General features: G+C 33.3%; 1 protein-coding gene and 1 long non-coding RNA gene across 3 annotated transcripts in view; one reads left to right on the top strand and one right to left on the bottom strand.

Moving 5' to 3' along the window:
- The window catches only part of LOC127549600 (uncharacterized), a 1,392,683-nt gene that overhangs the window by 971,235 nt on the left and 398,857 nt on the right, over positions 1-22,591 (top strand). The window lies entirely within an intron of this gene.
- MNAT1 (MNAT1 component of CDK activating kinase) overlaps positions 1-22,591 on the bottom strand; it is a 288,411-nt gene that overhangs the window by 144,022 nt on the left and 121,798 nt on the right. For both annotated transcript variants that reach the window (XM_051977776.1, XM_051977775.1), the window contains exons 4-5: positions 11,639-11,742; positions 5,888-6,028 (exon numbers count right to left, since the gene is read on the bottom strand). In XM_051977776.1, the coding sequence (XP_051833736.1) occupies positions 5,888-6,028; positions 11,639-11,742 (245 nt within the window). The remainder of the gene's footprint in view (positions 1-5,887; positions 6,029-11,638; positions 11,743-22,591) is intronic.

Below are 22,591 nucleotides of genomic sequence, written 5' to 3'. Positions count from 1 at the left end.
TGTTCAAAAAATATTTTTTCCAAACCATTATATGAACTGAATTATTATAGCACAGTTTAAATACATGGATTTTCTAGGCAAGTTTATGTCTGATTGATTGTACAATATGTGTTGCCACTGTAAAGTTAGAATCCTGATAAATATATCATTTCAATTATAAGTTAAAAAGGAAGGTATTGGTACATGTCTCAAAGCCAAGCAATGGAAAAAGAAAACCATCCTCCTTCGCCTAAATTAGCTTGAATGACTCTGAACACTGTAATTTCTAAAACTTTTTAGAAACCTTTAAAACCTGCCTTTTAATAGGCAAAAGGAATGTTAGGTTTCAACTTAAATATGAATTAAAGATTAAACAATTAAAGTAGTTAATAAAGAGGTAAAATAAAAAGTGAAAAATAGAGATTAAAATCATAATGGTACCTTAACCAAATCCATTGTACAATAATATACATTAAAAATTGCTCAGGATTATTATCTCCTTGTTTTGTTATGTGAGCCAAAACAGTTAAACAGAATGCATTGTAATCACTTGCAGCTGAAGAAAACAGGAAGTGGAAAAAAGAAACTCACAAAAAACTATATTAACTCCAGATTACACACAGAATATACTTTAGATAATTTTTCCCCTTGTTCCATGATACACTGACTTTAAAAGAAAGATTACTATTTATTACTCCCATGGATTAAATGTACATGTGCAAATAATTGCTCCAAAAACTTTGTTAACTTCCAAATCAAATTTATATTCTAATAAATCCTAAATGGATTTTGATGTGTAGACTGGAAGCAACTTGATGCTTTAAAAAGTGTCTTTTTTCTACCAAATCAAATCCTTTTTATCATGATCAACAAACGACAAACACAATTGGGTCTTTTATTCTCTATATTTTTCATTTAATGGTGAAAAGGCAAAGATGTTGGCTTTACTCATTGTTGCCTTGGCATTAGCTCTCTCCATTTGACAAATTAATCACATTTTATTGACTAAGACACTTTAATAATAGTTGCCTTGTTCTGTCAATTAATTTATACTGGTTAAATTTCTGAATGAAATTACTGTATCTGGTGTGAATGCATTTCCCATTTGTGACTTGTATTACTTGATTACATAATATAGATAATTCAATTTCAATTGCACTCTATATGTTTATCACATTCTTTTTGTTGGCTTTTTTTTTTTTTAAAACAAATTCTGATCCTACTTTTGATGAGTTTATGCCCTGACTATATACAAATAAATGATAAAGAAAATGTAACACAAGAGTCCAGATTTTAGTAAGAATCCCCTTTTATATGGTGGAGTTCTCCAAATGTTCTTGTTTAGAGATGATACTGTGGTGATGAAATCAAGCATTAGTACATCATATAGCCTCTTGCAAGAGATCTGTACTTCCTCAAAAGAAGGAAGTCCATTTACACAGGAAAAACCAAATGAACGAATAATCTCTAATGTACAGATCTCAACATGCATTTCCAGCAATATGTGTATCTGGGACAGAGAGAACAAATGGAACATAGGTGAAAAAGAAGACAAGACAAATAATCACAAAACTCTTTTACTGTCCCCAAAGCCTCTAATAAAAGCAAAGGTCCTTATTTTCAATATCAACATTTTACTGATGGTACTACTATACAAAAATGAGATATAGAAACACCAGTCTCAAAGTACTAAAAATGAACACCACAATGAGGGAAACAGTGAGTTCCATGAAGAGGTTTCAACAAAAAATTTAAAAATAGATAGTAATGGATGTCAACAAAAAATATGACAGTCAGTCAATATATATTTACTAAGCATTTACTAAGTGTCAGGTACTATGATAAATAGTAAGGACATTAGAAAATACAAAAACATGATCCTTTGTTAAGAAGCTCACATTCTAGTGGAAGAGTCAACACGTAAACAATTACATACACAAAAGATATGGAATAGATGGAAGAAACTCAAAAAAAGAAGGGAGCCAGGAAAGGTAAAAGGTGTAGGTGAGGAAGAAAAGCAGCATCCTGGACATTGGAGAAACTCAGTAGGAAGGGGAGAGTACAAAAATGGAGTGCCATGTGTGAGAACAGCAAGGAGTGTCACTATATTGTAGAATTTATTGAGGGGAATACAAAGACTGGAAAGATAGGATGAGGCCAGATCATGAAAAGCTTTAAAAGCCAGACCATTTTGCATCTGATCTCATAGGAGATGAGAAGCCACTGGAGTTTATGAAAAAGGGAATGTGACATGATCTGACCTACACTTTAAAAAAAAACAACACTTTACAAGCTTAGTCAAAAATAAATTAGGTAGACATTTGATTCAAAGTACTACATAGAGGGCTATTGTAAGAGTGCAATCAGGAGGTGATGAGGGCATAAACCAAAATGGAGGCTATATAAGTGAAAAGAAAAGAGCATATTAAAAAACATCTCATAAACAAAGACTACAAGGTTGAGTTAAAGTCCAAGATGACATAAATTGCAGGCTTGGGTGACTGAAAGAATGGTGTATCTTCAGTGGTAATAGAGAAGTTGGGAAGAGGAGAAAAGGGCAGGAGAGATAATAAAGTCTTTTTTAGACATTTAGGTATGAGATGTTTATGAGCTACTTCAAATGTCCAACAAAGTATTGGAGCTCAAGAGAAAGGCAAGGGCTAGATAGATGTGGGAATCATGTGCAGAAAAATATCATTGAACCAACAGGAGTAGATGAGACCAGAAAGAAGACAGAACTTTGTAAGCCAACCAGACAAGATATAACATGAAGATCCAGCAAAATAGACTAAGATTAGTCAAAAAGGTAAGAGAATTAAGAGTAGTGTCATAAAACCTTAGAGAGAAGAGAAAGTATTTGAGAAGAGAAGGTGGCTAGTACTGCCAAACGCTTGAGAAAGATGGAGATTTTAAGAAATTAGATACAGCAAATAAGAAAGCATTGGTAACTGATGAAAGATGAGAACAGAAAACAGACTGAAGAGGGTTTGGAAGATAGTGAGAAAAGAATTGGAAATACCAAGGAGTTCAACTTAGGAAAGGAGAGATAAAATGATAACAATTGGTGGGCATGGTAGGATTGTTGGAGCAAATGTTGGAGTTCTTGTTCTTCTCAAAACACAGCCGGTTTAGCTTAGAGCCCTCCGAATATCTCCAAATATCTCCCTGTTCGGGCGCCAAAATGTGGTGAGCTTTTTCTTCTCAAAACTCAGCCAGGTGATAAAAGTTCAGATCTTTTATTGTCTCTAATATAGTCCGGTTAGCTTAGAGGTCTATCTATCTCTCTGCTTGGTTCCAAGAGCTCCCTCCGAATGTCGCCAAATCCAAAGGTTTTGTCCTTCAGCCTCTGCCTCTGCTTTCTTCAGCCTCCAGCCAGCTCCACTCTTCATGTCATTCCGGTGGAATGTCCCAAAGTGCTCTGTGTCTGCACCAGAGTGCTCCTCTCCAATCTAGCTGAACTCTCTTCTGCGACCAGCCAGCCAAGTGGAATATATTCTGTTTTGCCTTGCCTTGGAGAGAGGGCTTCTGGCGTAATTCCGCTGAATTCTCCCAAAGTGCTCTGTGTCTGCACCAGAGTGCTCCTCTCCAATGCAGCTGAACTCTCTTCTGCGACCAGCCAGCCAAGTGGAAAATATATTCTGGAATAGCTCTCTCTTCACTGGCCTTATATGTGAATCTTCTGAGAGAATGGGATTATGGGTTTTCTCCCATAGTGCTCTCTGGCCCAAAGAGCTTCAAGGGAGGTGTGAACTCACAAAGTTACAAAGTTTACTTTGTGAAGCTGGCATACTTGTGAACTCCAATGAGTAAAGGTGCAAACACAAGCATTGTACTAATTAGTTCTACTTAGTACCTTGTTTCAAGTTCTGCCCAAAACATCTTCTTGTAAGATTAGATCAACTCTAATTAGTTAGCAGTTTGTAAGGATTCCAACATAAGATCTAGTAAAGATTGGATTTGTTTTGTTGCTATTGTGGTTGTTTGGAAGATAGCAAAGATTTGAGTTTATTTGAAGTCAGCAGGGAAGAAACTAGTAGATGGGGAAAGACTGAAGATTGGAGACAGAATAGGGATGATGAAGGTAGAGACAATCTCTTGGAAGAAATGAAAGGGTATGAGTGGGGGAAAAGATTAAGAATACATGTAGATGTATACATATATTGTATTTAACTTATACTTCAACATACTTAACATGTATTGGTCAACCTGCCTTCTGGGGGAGGGGGTGCGGGGAAGGAGGGGAAAAGTTGGAACAAAAGGTTTTGCAAGGGTCAATGCTGAAAAAATACCCATGTATATATTTTGTAAAATAAAAAGCTATAATATATATATTTAAAAAAAAAAAAAAAAAGACTACATGTGGAAAACTCAGCCCTGGAAAAGAGATTGTCCATCTCAAACGAGGATGTGTAAAAGAAGATGGAGAATGGCGGAGAGAGGGGAGGTAAAGGATGTCAGAGAAATGTGAGATAAGGGGAGAAGAGAGAACTCTGGTCAAATAACCTACTTTTTTTTTTTCAAGGAAAAGGAAGTCCTCAACAAACAAAGTGAAGGGAATAATGCAAGAGACTTGAAAAGAGAAGAAAAGATTTGACAAACTTGCTGAGTTGACTAGGCTAAGAAAAGTAGTTGAAATGTTCTGCTTAGCATGGTACTTAATATGTAGTAGGTCTTTACTACATGTTCACTGATTGATTGACTACTTTTCTGAGAACCTAGCTAAGATTAGATAGAATAAATTTGTAATGGAAGCAGGCACCAGTCTTGTGATTTTCTCCAATTTTATTAAGTATATGACTAGGAGCAAAGGAGATTAATCCATAGTTGAAGTTAGGCAAAGATAGTTCAGTAACAGGATAAATAAACAAAGAATTCAAGAGTAGGAAACTATGTAAAGTAGAATTGATTCAATAAAAGAGAAAATTGTACAAGTAGGAGAGTGTACTCAAGGCAGGGACAATGACTTAAGATAATTCTAAGGGAAAGAGATAAAAGAGGGTTACACTAAAGCTAAAGACTAAGTTTAGGAGGAGTGGGCACAAAAAAAGATAGAAAGATAAAATATTACAATTCCATAAAGAAAATTTATAGTTTTAGAAAGGTAATAAAACTTACATCAAATACAATGGACAATACTGGTGACATTATTAAAGTTGTTATGCTTCCTTTCTGTTAAGAATCAGTAAACTACAAAAAGTGGAAAGTGATAACAACTATTAGTTATAGTCACGTTATTGGATTGGTAGAAGCAATATTTTGCTTTTGATGGCAAACTATATTGCTTCAAAACAAATCAACAAAGAAAATAAAATATACTAGAGCTATGCTACTTTTCACTCCATGATATTTCATTAAAAGTGAGACATTGTCCTTTCTGATAATATTAAATGTACTAAAATAGAGTCTACAATGGATACAAGTAATAGCAGATTCCAAATCCACTATATATATTCATAAATTACTTTTTCTCCAGTTATTTCATTAGTCAGAATTGGAACACAGCCCCAAGCACTTGAAACTCCATTTAAAAATATAACATCTAGCATCAAAATAAAGAACTAAATACCAAAGATTGCTTTTTTAAAAAATCATAAACTGGTAAATACTTCAAAATAAAAAACACCAGCCTTCTGTGTTTTGTTCACTATTGATTTTGAAGTACTTAACCTGCTGAGGCAGCTAGGTGACACAGGGGATAGAGGACCCTACCTAGAGTTAAAAAGACCTAAGTTTATATCCAAACTTAGATAAATAATGTGAGGCCCTAGACACATCAATTAACCCTGTCTCCTTATATGTAAAATAAGCTGGAGAAAGAAATGGCAAACCACTCCAACATCTTGCCAAGAAAATACTAAATGAGTCACAAAGAGTCATATATGTCTGAAACAACTGAACAAAAACTTACCAGTTCATCTAAGAGGGCCTGCTTATTCTTTCTTTTTAGAATCTGCTGCAGTTGTTCCTCCTTTTGTATGAACAGTCGTCTTTGTTCATTTTCTTGTCGTTCCACTTCTAAAGCTTCTTCCAACTCCTCCTGTTCTCTAGTCTAAAACAGTCATGACATCTGTTTAACTCAAGGGATTCTCTACAAATAATGACACTAAATATCAAATTTAACTGTTTACCAGAGTATAATGTTGTCAACATTCTTAGTAGTATAAGTCTTTAACAATTTTCACAAAACAGTAGTTTACTTTATAATCAATAACCCATTACTCAAAAGAACCTGAAAGATTCCTCAGAAAATCTTCTATGAAAACTATAACACAGACTACTGGGCTTATATTCCAAAGAGATATTAAAAAAGGGAAAGGGACCTGTACGTGCAAAAATGTTTGTGGCAGCCCTTTTTGTAGTGGCTAGAAACTGGAAATTGAATGAATTTGGAGAACGGCTGAATAAATTGTGGTATATGAATGTTATGGAATATTATTGTGCTATAAGAAATGGCTAGCAGGATGAATACAGAGAGGCCTGCAGAGACCTCCATGAACTGATGCTAAGTGAAATGAGCAGAACCAGGAGAACATTATATACTTCAACAACAATACGATATGATGATCAATTCTGATGGATGTGGCTCTATTCAACAATGAGAGGATCCAAATCAGTTCCAACTGATCTGTAATGAACAGAACCAGCAACACCCAGAAAAAAAAACACTGGGAAATGAGTATGGACCACAACATAGCATTTCCACCCTTTCTGTTGTTGTTTGTTTGCATTTTTGTTTTTTTCTTCTCAGATTATGATTACTTTTCTAAATCCAATCTTTCTTGTGCAACAAGATAACTGTATAAATATGTATACATATATTATATTTAACATATACTTGAACATATTTAACATGTATGGGACTACCTGCCATTTAGGGGTGGGGGTGGAGGAAAGAGGGGAAAAGTTGAAACAGAAGTTTTTGCAGGGATCAATGTTGAAAAATGACCCATGCATATGTTTTGTATATAAAAAGCTATAATAATAAAAAAAAATAAGATAATGGTTTAACATAAAAAATAAAAACGATAACACAACCAGATACTAAATCATAACAATGAACTCATAAGGATTATGTACTACTTTGATTCATTTCTGAAGACTTAAAGCCATTTCACACTAAGGCACTAACACTTCCATATGGCTCAAAAAAATCACAGATGCTTGTCCTTTACAATTATGTCAGTCAAATATTTGAGTTCCACCACAATTTGGGCACCCTTCTGGCTTCAATTCTTGAACAGGAAGACAACCTGTCAAACCAAGAGTTCTCTCCATTCACTACCAACCTATAAAAAAAGATTCTCCTCTCTGCACTGGTCTAAATCCTAGTCCTTGTTCAAAATTCAGCTTCAAGTCTTATCTTCTCCATAGGAGATTCATAGATTTGATGGTCCTCAATCTTGAGTCTCTCCTCTGAATTTCTTTGGCACTTATTATGCACACCATTCATGAGGTCCTTACCATATATAATCTTGTATTAAATATCTTTGTAGGTATATATCCTATATCTCCAACTAGCCTCTAAGTCCTTTGAGAGTAAGTACTCTATTCTGGACCTCTTTATAAATGATTTGCTAACAGAATTCTCTACTGGAATAGGCAAAGTAATTGTTATTGGCCATACTGATGGTGAAATAGCAAACTATATATCATTTGTATACTATTTATGAATTTCTACCCATTTGAAAACCTGTACTTCAGAAATTTATTTCTCAATAACAATGTAAAAGTAAGTGAATAGATTTCCATTCTGTATTATTTAAATTTTTTTAAAGACTACAGTATCATAAATATATCTGTCTCTTTGCTTGCCATGCTTTGTGAAGAACTAATTCTAAACTACTACTAGCAGTGAGCAGAAGAACAGCAAGGAAACTAGAGAATATTTATACTCTTGGGAATTTTGCCAAAACCACTTCAATCAAACAAACACATATTACACATCTACTAGATTCAAGTTATCACTAGGTCAGATTAACAGAGATGAATGACAAAGGGCATAGTTCTTAACCTTAAAAGGCCAACTGGAGGCATATAAGAAGCACATAAATTAGTATGAGACTAGACATAATATCACAGAGGCTCAAGAAGAGATCCAAACAAAACCTTAAGGAAAACTTTAGGAAGGCAAGCTTACTTTCACTTGAGGGAGGGGAGGAAGGAGGGTTGTCAGGATGTGGGGAGGTAAGAGGAGAAAGGGATATGGGGACAATCAAGGAATATTTCATGAAAATTGATTTCATGAAACTGGATCGTGAAGAAAAGTAAACCTAAACAAATGAATGAAGATAAAAATTAGGGAATATTAGTTCAATTTGATTTTAATTATTGAGTACATGAAAGGAAATCATTTGAAATAAAACTGAAAAGATAGGCTGGAAATAAATTGTAGAGAATCTTAAATGCCAGACTATAACATTTATATTTTAATATATGTAGGCAATAGGAAGCCAGTGAAAATTTTTGAGCAGAGAAGTGACAGTCATACTTGTGTATAAAGTGTGTGATGAATATATTGGAGAGAAAAGATGCTAAAAGAAAGACTAATTAATGGGTTATGATCATTTGAACTAGCTGAATAATTGATCAATCAACTATCATTATAAAAGCTTACTATGTAGTTACTATGCACTGTGCTAGGTACTCAGATTACAAAGTAAGATGCGCTCTATTCTTTAGAACTTTACATCCTACTAGGGCAGGACTTTGTGAACTTGGAAAGGGAAACTAAATGTGTATTTCAATCTAATTGTTTTCCCCTGTAATGTCATCTATTTTACTTTACTTAAAAAATATTCTAAAGGAGGGAAAGGGACCCACATGTGCAAAAATGTTTGTGGCAGCTCTTTTTTTTTTAATAGCTTTTTATTTGCAAGATATATACATGGGTAATTTTTCAGCATTGACCTTGCAAAACCATTTGTCCCAATTTTTCCCCTCCTTCCCCTCACCCTCTCCCCCAGATGGCAGGTAGACCAATACATGTTAAATATGTTAAAGTATATGTTAAATACAATATATGTATACATGTCCATACAGTTATTTTGCTGCACAAAAGAATCAGACTTTAAAATAATATACAATTAACCTGTGAAGGAAATAAAAAATGCAGGGGAAGAGGAGGGGGAGGAGAACAGTGAAGAACAGCGAAGAACAGCAAAGAGAAGGAAGAGGAAGAAGAGGAGGAAGAGGAGGAAGAGGAAGAAGAGGAGGAGGAAGAAGAAGAGGAGGAAGAAGAGGAATAGAAAGAGGAAGAAGAAGAGGAAGAAGAAGAGAAAGAGAAAGAAGAAGAGGAAGAGGAAGAAGAGGAAGAGGAAGAAGAAGAAAAAGAGGAAGAAGAAGAAGAAGGAGGAGGAGGAGAAGGAGGAGGAGGAGGAGGAGGAGGAGGAGGAGGAAGAGGAGGAGGAGGAGGAGGAGAAGGAGGAGGAAAAAGAAGAAGAAGGAAAAAGAAGAAGGAAAAAGAAGAACCAACTTCACCGAATCTAAATGATATTCTTGTTGACAGAATACTGAAAAAAATTACGATTGGCCCTTTGAACAGTAGTTTCTCTGTGGCATAACTGAGTTACTTTATTGCATAAAAAAACAACCTTTGATATAACTCTCATATTTTTTAAACATAATCCTCTGAGTTATTTTAACATAAAGGCAAAATCAAGAGAATTTATTTCTTGGAGTTAATGAAAGATATCAACCATGTGAAAAAGAATCACTGGACCTTACTTAATCCATGGCAGCCATGTAAGGGAATTTCCCAATGATATCTTTGCTATTGACATAAGAGAGCCTATAACTCCATTGGAAATGTACTGCTGTACTGCTCAGTTTTTTTTTACAATATTAGAAACACAAGCAGACAGTACAGTGTTATATTTTTCTGCATAGATATGCTGTTCTGCATAGAGAACATGTCATAAATGATATTGATTGAGAACATTTAGACTTAGATAATCTAAATGAAAAAACATGAGATCTAAACATTCCAGAAGAGCAGAGATGACTCTAATTGCATTCATGGCATCCTTCCAAAAAAATGTCTAAGACTCAAAAAAATCCAAAACTTTGTTTTAAAAGTTCCATATAAAACTGTAAATATGACTACTTTTTATAGCACAACTATGCTGGAATTAGCTAACTCACTTATTGTAACCACAGGTCTCTTTTCTGGTTTAAAACCATGAAAAGAATATGGATATAGCACATTCTTACTGAATAATGAAATAATTTTTCATTTCAAGGTTAAGTATAAAACTCTGATAGTAGCATTTTATTCCATTATTTTATATATTATATTATATTTCTCTGGTACAAGAGAAAAAGACCTTTCTGGTCAATTTTAAAATGATTTTTTTTTTAATTGGAGCAACTCAATTAATGAATCCTCAACTTCCATTTAAGGAAATCAGCCTAAGTGTGAAGAAACTTGGAAAAAGTCCTCTAAAGCACTGAGACAGAGAGAACATCTATCATCAATGTGAGATATCAAAGGGCTTTACTCCTTCAGAAGCAATATGGTTTAAGAGAGGAAACATGGAATAATGGAGAGAGAAATAATCAAGGAGAAGAACGATTTGAGTTCTACTGCCAAGATGTATAAAGTACCCGACTCAATATGACTAATATGGAAATGTTTTGCATGATTGGCCATGTAAAACTTTATCAAATTACTTGCCTTTTCAATGGAGAGCAAAGAAGAAAGAGAACATAGAACTCAAAATATTTTAAAATTTGTTTTTACGTGTAATGAGGGAAAAAAATTTTTTTTACAAAAATAAAAATTAAACTGTTACATCCTAGATGACATTTTTCATTCTCTAGGCCTTATTTTCTGCATTTATAAAATGAAAGGGTTAGACAATATTGTTTCCTTCTAGCTCTAATAGTCTATGATTCAACAGGTCATGTTATTATATTGAGAGTAAATTCCAAATTATAAATTCATTTTTAAATTGTCTTTCTCTACTTCTCTCAAATGAGAGATTAAAGTGGAGTTAAAAAGGCAACAGTATACATATAGTCCTTTTTCTTTGCAAAATGTGTTTTAAATACATTCTTTTGGTCCTACAATAAGTGTTTAAATTAATTTTTAATTTAATAAGACGACTAATAAATATTTTGACCAACTTAAATCAGAGTAACGCCTCCATCTGCTACATTAAGGGGGAAAAAAATGAACCCGCAAAATAAGCTAAACTGACATTAGCTTAAAAGTTTGTTTCTCTGGTTTTATTATAATTCATTTTACTTTTTTATTAACAGGGCCTTTGTTTTTTTTCATTCCCCCTCTTGGGAGCTACATAAATGCCTGTGTCTGGAATTTTCTTTCCCTTTCAAATGAAAAAGCTACTATTCTCCCAACATAAAAATGAACAGAGATTTTCATGGCTGTTGTCCAAATGAAACCGTAGCACAGAATATATATGCTAGCAAAAGTAACATTTAATACACAGATAAACTCACATATTCAGGTTTTTAAAAAAGAAATATGTTAAAATTTTAACATCATCAACAAAAGAGCTTCTTTTCACCACTGTAACATGTCTTTTTTATCAGAACTAGACCTTAGACCAAAATATTAGTTGATTTTGGTGTTGAAAAGCCATTTAAATAGCATCAAATTCTATTAAAATAAAGGAAAACATAAAAGTAAAGAACTTACTAGTTTTAGCTTGTTTTTCTGAATGACATCTTTGTTTTCCTTTTGGTACAGCTCCATTTTCTTTTTGGTATTGTCCAAATCCACATTATTGGTCAAGTTAAAAACTGTATTAGAAGAAACCACAATTGCATGGGAATATATTAACATATATCTTGTGCTTGTGCAAATAAGTTTCATCAGAAATGACAAGTATTGAACCAATTTTTTAAAATTCCTTCAATTTCAAAGTGTTCTTTAACCATATAAAAATCAAATGGAGCCCATGTTGAGGTTTTTATAATACTCATTGCTATTTTATAATTTTTTAAAACTACATATTTTTAAGGTATGGGGTGGCAAGGCATAGTAGATAGGGTTCTGAGCGGAAGTAAAGAAGAATATGTTCAAATGCAACTTCAGACACTGCTTGTGTGACTCAAGCCAAATCTCTTAAGACTGTCTTTCCTCATTTATAAAATGAGCTGGAGAAGAAAATAGCAAACACACTCCAATAACTTACCCAAGAAAACCCCAAATAGGGTCCTAAAGAGGCAGACATGACTAGAACATGACTGAATAATAATAACAAAAACAAAGATTTCCCACTTACAGTTAAATCTAATTTGGTTTGGAACTATGCTCAAAAAGTTATAAAACTGTGCATATCCTTTGACCCAGCAGTGCTACTACTGGGCTTATATCCCAAAGAGATCTTAAAGAAGGTAAAGGGACCCACATATGCAAAAATGTTTGTGGCAGCCATTTTTGGAGTGGCAAGAAACTGGAAACTGAATGGATGCTCATCAATTGGAGAATGGCTGAATAAAGTGTGATATATGAATGTTATGGAATATTATTGTTCTGTAAGAAACGACCAACAGGATGATTTCAGAGAGGCCTCTAGAGACTTAACATGAACTGATGCTAAGTGAAATGAGCAGAATCAGGAGATCATATATACACAGCAACAACAAGATTATACTATGATCAATTCTGATGGACATGGCTCTCTTCAGCACTGAAATGATTCAAACCAATTCCAATTGTTCAGTAATGAAGAGAATCATCTACACACAGAGATAGGACCATGGGAACTGAGTGTGGACCACAACACAGCATTCTCACTCTTTCTGTTGTTGTTTGCTTGCATTTTCTTTTCTTTCTCATTTTTTCCTTCTTGATCCGATTTTTCTTGCACAGCAAAATAACTGTATAAATATGTATACATATGTTGGATTTAACAAATACTTTAACATATTTAACCTGTATGGAACTACCTGCCATCTAGGGGAGGGGGTAGGGAAAAGGAAGGGATAATTTGGAACAGAAGACTTTGCAAGGGTCAGTGCTGAAAAATTACCCATGCATATGTTTTATAAATAAAAAGTTTTAATAAAAACAAACAAATAAATAAATAAATCGAGTTTGGGCCCTACTTAGGAGTTTCGTAGAGTCTGTGTCATGAGTTGACTGGACACTATTAAAAATGTCTCACTTTTACATTGTGCCAAGTATATAGTACTGATTGATTGATTGATAACAGAGGCTTAGGCTTATGTTTTACATTTTCTTGAAAATGTCTTTGTTGTTGTGGTTATTTTTTATAAATTTATTGGCTAGAATCTTAGCCTTAGAGTCAGGAAGACCGAGTTCAAAAATGGTCAAAAAAAAGGTCCCTGCGTGACCCTAAACGAATCACAACCTGTATATCAGTTTCCTTAACTAGGATAAAAGTTAGTAATAGCATCTTCCTCCCAAGGTTGTAAGAATCAAATGAAGTAATATTTAAATATTATGCCTCTTCTGAAAAAGACTGCTGGATGTTTATGCAAATTTGGCTAAAGTAGACATAGTAGATACCCATTTTTCTTTAAGCCTTTTATCATTTTAAGAATAGAGTTACCAAGTTACTGTGGATCCAAACTGCTTAAGATCATAAATTTAAAGACATTCATTTTACAAATGAGTAAATTGTGGCTCAGAAAGGAGATTAAATGATATGCCCATACTAACATAGGTGAACTGAGATTTCCACACAAACTCTCTAAGTGAATTCAAATATAACTAAAGCAATTTCACTTCAATCCAGTGATAATTTAGAGGCTCCATTATAGGAAATACTGCCGTACATCTATTTTAAATTTTCTGGTAGGAAAGAAAAAAGATTTTTCAGAATGTCAGATATCAGAATAAAAAATTTAGTTCCTGGTTAATAGTGTAGTTTCTAGCCCAGGGCTGTTTCTTTCCAGTTTCCAAAACATCATTTCATCAAGTGTGTTTTATTTTGCTTTTTCGTTGTCTTCATCTTAATACCATGCCCTCAACTTATTATTTGCCTTTTGCTTAAGAGTTCTAAGCTGAACTTTAAAAAATCATTAAGATGATGATTAGAATAAATATTGTCTTGAAGTGGCTCAATTAAATTTTATAACTACAAGAAGTCAATTCTCATTCACTGAAAGCTTATTTAACCATCAGAGCATGTTTCAGTGACTGCTCTTATCAAATTGTTTTGAGACTATACTCTGGCTCCATTTCATTCATTTATCTCCACTTATCTCCTCAAAAACAAGAATTTATTTAAGATTTTAAACCCAAATCTCAAACACTTTCCATTTTATCATATTTCAGGCTCAGGCTTCGTGAGAAGTGATGTAATCTTTTTACCTAGCCATGAGAAAGATCACTGAATGTGAATTCTAATTTGTTTTTTGTTTGTTTTAAAAGAAATGATTCAAACGTGATTTTTACTTTTCAGGGGGAATATTTTCTTTTTATTGAGAGTGTGAATCCTTTCTCCATAATGATGATTCTCATACTTTTTGTTCTTAGAACCCCATTACACATATAAAATTATTGAGCAATAATCCCTCCAAAATCATTTATTTATGTCAATCATATCAACTGATGTTTACTTATTAGAAATTAAAAATTCTTAGAATTATTATGAAAATACTTCTATCCTTATGGATCCCCAGGCAAACTTTGGACAGATTTTGAGAACTAATATCTCATGGTGACCCTGTTCTGGATATTTGTGTGTGTATATATACGTACACAAATATGTATATATGCATAAGTATATAAAAAGTATTTTAGTCATTTTCAGTCATGTCATTGTGACCCCATTTGGGATTTTCTTGGCAAAGATACTGGAGTGGTTTGCCATACTTTTTCAGTTCATATTACAAATGAAAAAACTGAGACAAACATGTTTAAGTGACTTGACCAGGGTTACACAGCTAATAAATGGCTGAGGTTGAACTCAGGTCTTCTTAATTCCAGGTCAGCCACTCTATCTACTGCTCACTACCCCTAAGGGAAATGTTTACAGAATAAATAAATAAACAATGTACAAAATGTTTATTTTATGGTTTTCTAAACTCAATATTTGACCTCTAGAACTGGTTTTCATTTGAGTTTGAAATCACTGTTAGAAGAACAAAGAGTATAAAGGAAAAGATAAGTCATCTATTTTGTTTCTACAAAATCAACATTCTATCCTAACAACTAACACTATACTAATTAGTCTTGTAAACTTAAGCAAATTAATTTATCTCTCTGAGTCTTAATTTCATTTAAATTTAATATAAAGGAATTTCTTAAGTGCCTACTACAAATGCAAGATACTATAAACATTGCCACTACAAAGTTAAAAGTTAAACAATCCCTTACCTTAAGGTACTTAACATTCTGCTCAATTAACTTATCTATTAAGACTGGGGAAATTGAACAAGTTGTTCTCTACCATGTCTATGAGTAAAATGATTCCACCAATATGTCATCAATAAGAATTTAAGAAGACACATACCTTACTTTGTTTTTTCAATACATGATAAATATTTAAGCAACAACAACAACAACAAAAAAAAAAAAAAAACCACATACATTAACTCTGTAACTAAAGACTGTCAATCAGAATTACATACTTTAAAAAGTAGAAATATCTGTTTTCAATATAAATAGGAGTCACCTTTCTTTAATTTTAAATAAAACAGAACTTCAGCATTTCGGGACTCATGATTTTTATGACAGTTTAAGTATACTCTGCACTCACACATAGACACACACACACACACACACACACACACACACACACACACACACACACATATCTCAACCACTCTACACTTTAATAGATGGTCTTTCTGAATGACCAACAGAGAGAGAGACTTCTTCAAACTTATTTAGGCCCATCCTTGAAAAATAGAGACTCCATAATTAGGCCTATATAAAGTATGTTTCCACATAAGGAGACTTTCTAAGATCTTTAGTCTGTCAAGATAGAGACTTTGAAAACTCAGGTTCACTTCTAAGCCACAAAGAACTCTTTAGAAAGTTGGAAAACTTTATAAAAAGAAAAATTTAACCATTTTTACAACTTCTAAAAATGCTTATGTAATTTACTTGCATTAAAAAGTGATGAGGATTAAAGCTCAACCCAATGTAAAATATAATAAATGTATCATTTAGTCATTAATAATCCTACTGATCATGACAGAGTTAAATATGTTCATTCTATTAATGGAAAGTATTATATTTTCAAAACAATTAACAAAAATCCCAAATGTAAATAATTTCAACAAAAGTTCAAATGAACTTGATTAATTTTTACTTAAAGTTTTATGCACATACACTGCACACCTTTAGAACTGGAGGCTGTCCATTCTCCAATTGATAAATGATCAAAGGATATGAACAGACAATTTTCAGATGATTAAATTGAAACTATTTCTACCCATATGAAAAGGTGTTCCAAATCATTATTGACCAGAGAAATGTAAATTAAGACAATTCTAAGATATCATTACATACCTGTCAGATTGGCTAAGATGACAGGAAAAGATGATGATGAATGTTGGAGGGGATGTGGGGAAACAGGGAACTGATGCTTTGTTGGTGGAGTTGTGAACAAACCCAACCATCCTGGAGAGCAATTTGGAACTATGCTCAAAAAGTTGTCAAACTGTGCATACCCTTTGATCCAGCAGTGTTACTACTGGGCTTATATCCCAAAAAGATCTTAAGGAAGGGAAAGGGACCTATATGTGCAAGAATGTTTGTGGCAGCCCTCTTTGTAGTGGCCAGAAACTGGAAACTAAGTAGAGGCTCATCAATTGGAGAATGGCTGAATAAGTTGTGGTATATGAATGTTATAGAATATTATTGTTCTGTAAGAAATGACCAGCAGGATAATTTCAGAGAGACCTGGAGAGACTTACATGAACTGATGCTAAGTGAAATGAACAGAACCAGGAGATCATTATACACTTCAACACAATACTATACAAGGATCAATTCTGATGGAAGTGGCTCTCTTCACCAATGAGAGGATCCAAATCAGTTCCAATTGATCAATAATGAACAGAACCAGATACATATACCCAGCAAAAGCATTTATACTCTTTGTTATTGTTTGCTTGCACTTTTGTTTTTCTTCCCAGTTTACTTTTATCTTCTTTCTAAATCCAATCTTTCTTGTGCAACAAGACAACTGTATAAATATGTATACATATATTGTATTTAACATATACTTTAACATATTTAACTACTTGCCATCTAAGGGAAAGGGTGGAGGGAAGGAGGGGAAAAGTTGGAACAGAAATTTTTGCAAGGGTCAATGTTGAAAAATTACCCATGCATATGTTTTGTCAATAAAAAGCTATATTAAAAAACAGAAGGAAAAAAGAACTGGAGGCTGTCAAAGCAAAGCAGAAAGTCAATTACTTAAAAATTCTTCAAGTTTTTAAAAATCTCACTCTGGGGGTCACTCTATTGATTATATTCACTAATAAATGACCAAATGTCTACTACATTTTATGCCACTTGGCCTTAACTTCTCAGCTTTATTATCATGAAAGTTTTATAAATTTATATTACAATTATATTTATAAATTATAAATATCAATAGAAAAACTAATTCTTCTGAACTATGATTTTTCAGGCCTCTTATGTTTAATAATCAATATCTTGAAATTTGCAGAGCTACCACTGAGAACAGTCACATGTGAATAATTGGCATAAAATCATATTTCCAATCTGAGTCCAATCAAAATAGCTATACTTGAATGTCAACATTTCTTTCTTTCTTTCTTTTTCTTTCTTTCTTTCTTTACTTTATCAGGATCAGGATAAAAACTATTTGATCATTTGATAAGCACTTATGGCTTTCAAAATTAAAACATTCCCAATTCTTTGCAAATAGTTTTATAAAAATAAGAACTTTATGTACAAATAAAACTAATGCAAACAAGATTAGAAGGGAAGCAACAAACTGGGAAAACATCTTCACAGTTAAAGGTTCTGATAAAGGCCTCATTTCCAAAATATATAGAGAACTGACTCAAATTTATAAGAAATCAAGCCATTCTCCAATTGATAAATGGTCAAAGGATATGAACAGACAATTTTCAGAGGATGAAATTGAAACTATTACCACTCATATGAGTGTTCCAAATCATTATTGATCAGAGAAATGCAAATTAAGACAACTCTGAGATACCATTACACACCTGTCAGATTGGCTAAGATGACAGGAAAAAATAATGATGAATGTTGGAGGGGATGCGGGAAAACTGGGACACTGATGCATTGTTGGTGGAGTTGTGAACAAATCCAACCATTCTGGAAAGCAATCTGGAATTATGCCAAAAAGTTATCAAATTGTGCATACCCTTTGATCCAGCAGTGTTTCTATTGGGCTTATATCCCAAAGAAATACTAAAGAAGGGAAAGGGACCTGTATGTGCCAAAATGTTTGTAGCAGCCCTGTTTGTAGTGGCTAGAAACTGGAAAATGAATGGATGCCCATCAACTGGAGAATGGCTGGGTAAATTGTGGTATATGAATGTTATGGAATATTATTGTTCTGTGAGAAATGACCAGCAGGATGAATACAGAGAGGACTGGCGAGACTTACATGAACTGATGCTAAGTGAAATGAGCAGAACCAGGAGATCATTATACACTTCGACAACGATATTGTATGAGGACATATTTTGATGGAAGTGGATCTCTTTGACAAAGAGACCTAACTGAGTTTCAATTGATAAATGATGGACAGAAGCAGCTACACCCAAAGAAAGAATACTGGGAAACGAATGTTAACTATCTGCATTTTTGTTTTTCTTCCCGGGTTATTTTTACCTTCTGAATCCAATTCTCCCTGTGCAAGAAGAGAACTGTTCGGTTCTGCAAACATATATTGTATCTAGGATATGCTGCAACATATCTAACATATATAAAACTGCTTGCCATCTAGGGGAGGGGGTGGAGGGAGGGAAGGGAAAAATTAGAACAGAAACGAGTGCAAGGGATAATGTTGTAAAAAAATTACCCTGGCATGGATTCTGTCAATATAAAGTAATTATTAAATAAAAATTTTTTAAAAAAATAAGAACTTTTTCCACAACAAATAACCCTTTTATGCACACTACCGAGACTGCAATACTGTCTTAAACAGATAAACTACAGATCGACATGATTCAAAATATTGTATATGAGAAAATAATAATCCCATCTTGTTCTAGAGAGTTCAAATTACCAAAGTTTTTTCCTTTCTACTTAATAAAAACAATCCATTTTAATGATTTCCTCATACAAGGACATGAATTTCTTTTCATGAAACAAAGTTCTTTGTGTTCCAAATTTTCCCTTCCTTCCCCCCACCCTCTCCCCTATTTGGCAAGTAATCCAAAATATGTTAACCAAGTTAAAATATATATTAAAACCAATATACATATACATATTTATATAATAATCTTGCTGCACAAGAAAAATTGGATCAAAAAGGAAAAAAATGAGAAAGAAAACAAAATGCAAGCAAACAACAAAAAGAGTGAAAATGCTATCTTGTGGTCCATACTCAGTTCTCACAGTTCTCTCTCTGGGTATAGATGGCTCTCTTCATCACTGAACAATTGGAACAGGTCTGATTCATCTCACTGTTGAAAAAAAGCCTCAGACACTTAACATTTCCTAACTATGTAAAGCTGGGCAAGTCACATAACCCCGATTGCCTAACAAAACAACGACAAGCTTTCTAATAGATTAAAAACATATATTTAAATGTTTAAAAATATTGGTAATTTCTGTATTGTTTTCATACTTTGTGCCCTTTATTTCACAATCAATTTCTTTTTCCCCCCACTAAAGAATATCATGTTTTAATTCTATAAAAATATATTAATTACTTTTAACAAAAACACAAGACAACCATCCACAGTGAACTTGGATCATAAATACAAAAGAAAGTTATGGACTAGACTTATGATTTGACTGGTTCAGGGAACCCTTTATTAAAGAAAATTCCCATCACCAGCACCTTCAGCATACCAATGCAGATCAGTACCTTTCTGCAACTCACAAGCTTAAATGAGTTGCCTAGAATACACAGCTTCTTAAACTTTTTTCCATTTGAAACAAACCCTTTTTCATGAGAAAATTTTACACAACCCTAGGTATATGGATATGTAAAAGAGTTATAAAAAGTAAATGAAACATTTACTGATAATAAATTATAATTTTGCTACCTCACATTCAGTTATATGACTCTATATGGTGGTGAACTAATTTAAGGCCAGTTTTTTATCTTCTATGGCAACTGACCTCTCTAAACACACACACACACACACACACACACACACACACTCACACACACACACTTCTAAATTCAATTCAATTATAAAAACATTTAAAGTATCAATGTGTTTGTGTTTGTCTGAGAAGGGACAAAAAGAATACACAGGTTAGACAAAAGGCACTCCCATCTTAAGGAGTTTGTAGTCTAGAAGAAAGTTACAACATATATAGACAACTAATATACAAAATAATTGATGAACATGAAGAAAGATTCAAAGTACTATATAAAATCTGAAGAAGAAAATTTGCTCTCTCCAGGGAACTAAGAAGAGACTAATATAACCTTGTGGAATTGGACTTTAAAAGCCTTCATTTAAGAAGTTAGGCAGTAAAATGGAAGAGATAGGAAACAGTAGTTTGAAGGGTTAATAATAAAAACAACAGCCAACAATAATGATAATTTAAAAAGCACATCCTCACAAACAACCCTGGGGATAGGTGCTGCTGTTATCCCCATTTTTCTATATGAAAAACCTAAAGCAAGGAGAGGTTAATGTCTAAAGCTATATTTGAACTCAGATCTTTCTGAAAATCAAGCTTCAGCTCTCTATCCACTACACTACCTACCTGGCTCTAGAGTAATAAATAAAAAAGTTTTTGTTTCCATTTCATTAGGATTGTGGAGACCTTGGCGTGTTTATAGGCAAAAGGGAAAAACCAGTGGAGTAGAAGAAATTAAAGTTTCAGAAAGTAATGAAATAATTGATGGATCACGGTCCTGATGAAAATAGGATCAAGAAAACAGTTAAGACTTGGAAGAAGAGGAAGGAATAAGCATTTATATAGTCTCTATTATATAGAAAACAGTTAAGACTAGGAAGAAGAGGAAGGAATAAGCATTTATATAGTCTCCATTATATCTCAGGATACTGTGCTAAGTGCTTTACAAATATGTTATTTTTTTCCTCACAAAATCCCATGAGATAAGTGTTATTATTATCCCCATTTTACAATTGAGGAAAATGAGGCAAACAGAGGTTAACGAACTTGCCCCATGGTCATACACTAGTAAATATCTAAGGTCAAATTTGGAGTCTTTCTGACTCAAAGCTCAGTGTTCTATACACCGACATGTCATGATATAAAAAAGTAGTCCCAAATGAAGCGCAGAAGCAGTGAGTTTTCAAAGATAATGGTTACCAAACAGTTATGATTATATAGCTCATTATAAAAAAAAATTTTTTTGAACACATAGCCCCAAACATATGCATATATATTTATTTAAAAATCATATACATGTACTACTGCACTACTATTTACAATATAAAACATACATGAAAGTAGAAATTAAATGGACAAGAAAAAAAAAGAATTGAACGATTTTAAAGTAACAAAGAAAAAAAGAGGGTCAAGACAAGGGTTTGGTGTTTTGGTTTTGTTTTAGTTTGTAGGGAAATCAAACAGAAAAGATCTAGATTAATGGCGCACATAAGGGGTGTAATCTTAGCAAGAACTAGCTAGACATTTTTTTTAAAGAGAGGAAAAAGACAGAGATGTGGCAATCCTAAGAAGTTCTGATCAATGACCACCAACCAATTACTTCATTCTTCTTAATGAAGTAGTAAATTAAATCATCTGCCAAAAGTACAGGAATCTGAGTAGTGTTGAGAACTTGAGGAACAGGGAAAGATCTGAACCAGATGCTGTGAAGGTTATAAATAATACCTATTAATTCTCAAAAAAAAAAAAAAAGTAAATAAAAAGAATGAGAAAGTATGTGGGAGTCAATAGACACTGAAATACCTGTGTCCAAATCTCATCTTTGACACAAACTAGTTTTGAGACCCTGGACAAGTCACCAATGTACTAGGCAACTCTCTAAGACTAAAATTGGAGAAGAAATGTTGATGTCCTGACCAATTAAGCTCCTGACCAAGAGTTTTCTCCCTCAATTAAATCACAGGTCTAGTTTATGTTTTTGAATAAAGACACTGAAGCAAATTATTATTTTAATATATTTTTTAAATTAGTCTCCTTCAGCAGGATGATTTCAGAAAATCTGAAGAGACCTACATGAACTGATGTTAAGTGAAATGAGTAGGATCAAGAGAACATTGTACAAGCAACAACAATTCTGATAAATATGACTCTTTTCAACAATGAGGCCAATTCCAATAGACTTGTGATGGAGAGAGCCATCTGCATTCAGAAAGAGGACTGTGGGGACTGGATGTGCACCACAACATAATATTTTCACCATTTTTGTTGTTGCTTGCTTTTTTTTCCTTTTTGATATGATCTTTTCTTATGCAGCATGATAAAGGTGGGAATATATATAGTAGAATTTCAACATGTTTAGCATATATTGGAGTACTTATTGTCTAGGGAACAGGA

This window comes from Antechinus flavipes, chromosome 2, assembly GCF_016432865.1.
Source record: "Antechinus flavipes isolate AdamAnt ecotype Samford, QLD, Australia chromosome 2, AdamAnt_v2, whole genome shotgun sequence".
NCBI classification, from domain to species: Eukaryota; Metazoa; Chordata; class Mammalia; order Dasyuromorphia; family Dasyuridae; genus Antechinus; species Antechinus flavipes.
This window is presented reverse-complemented; position numbering and strand designations above follow the sequence as displayed.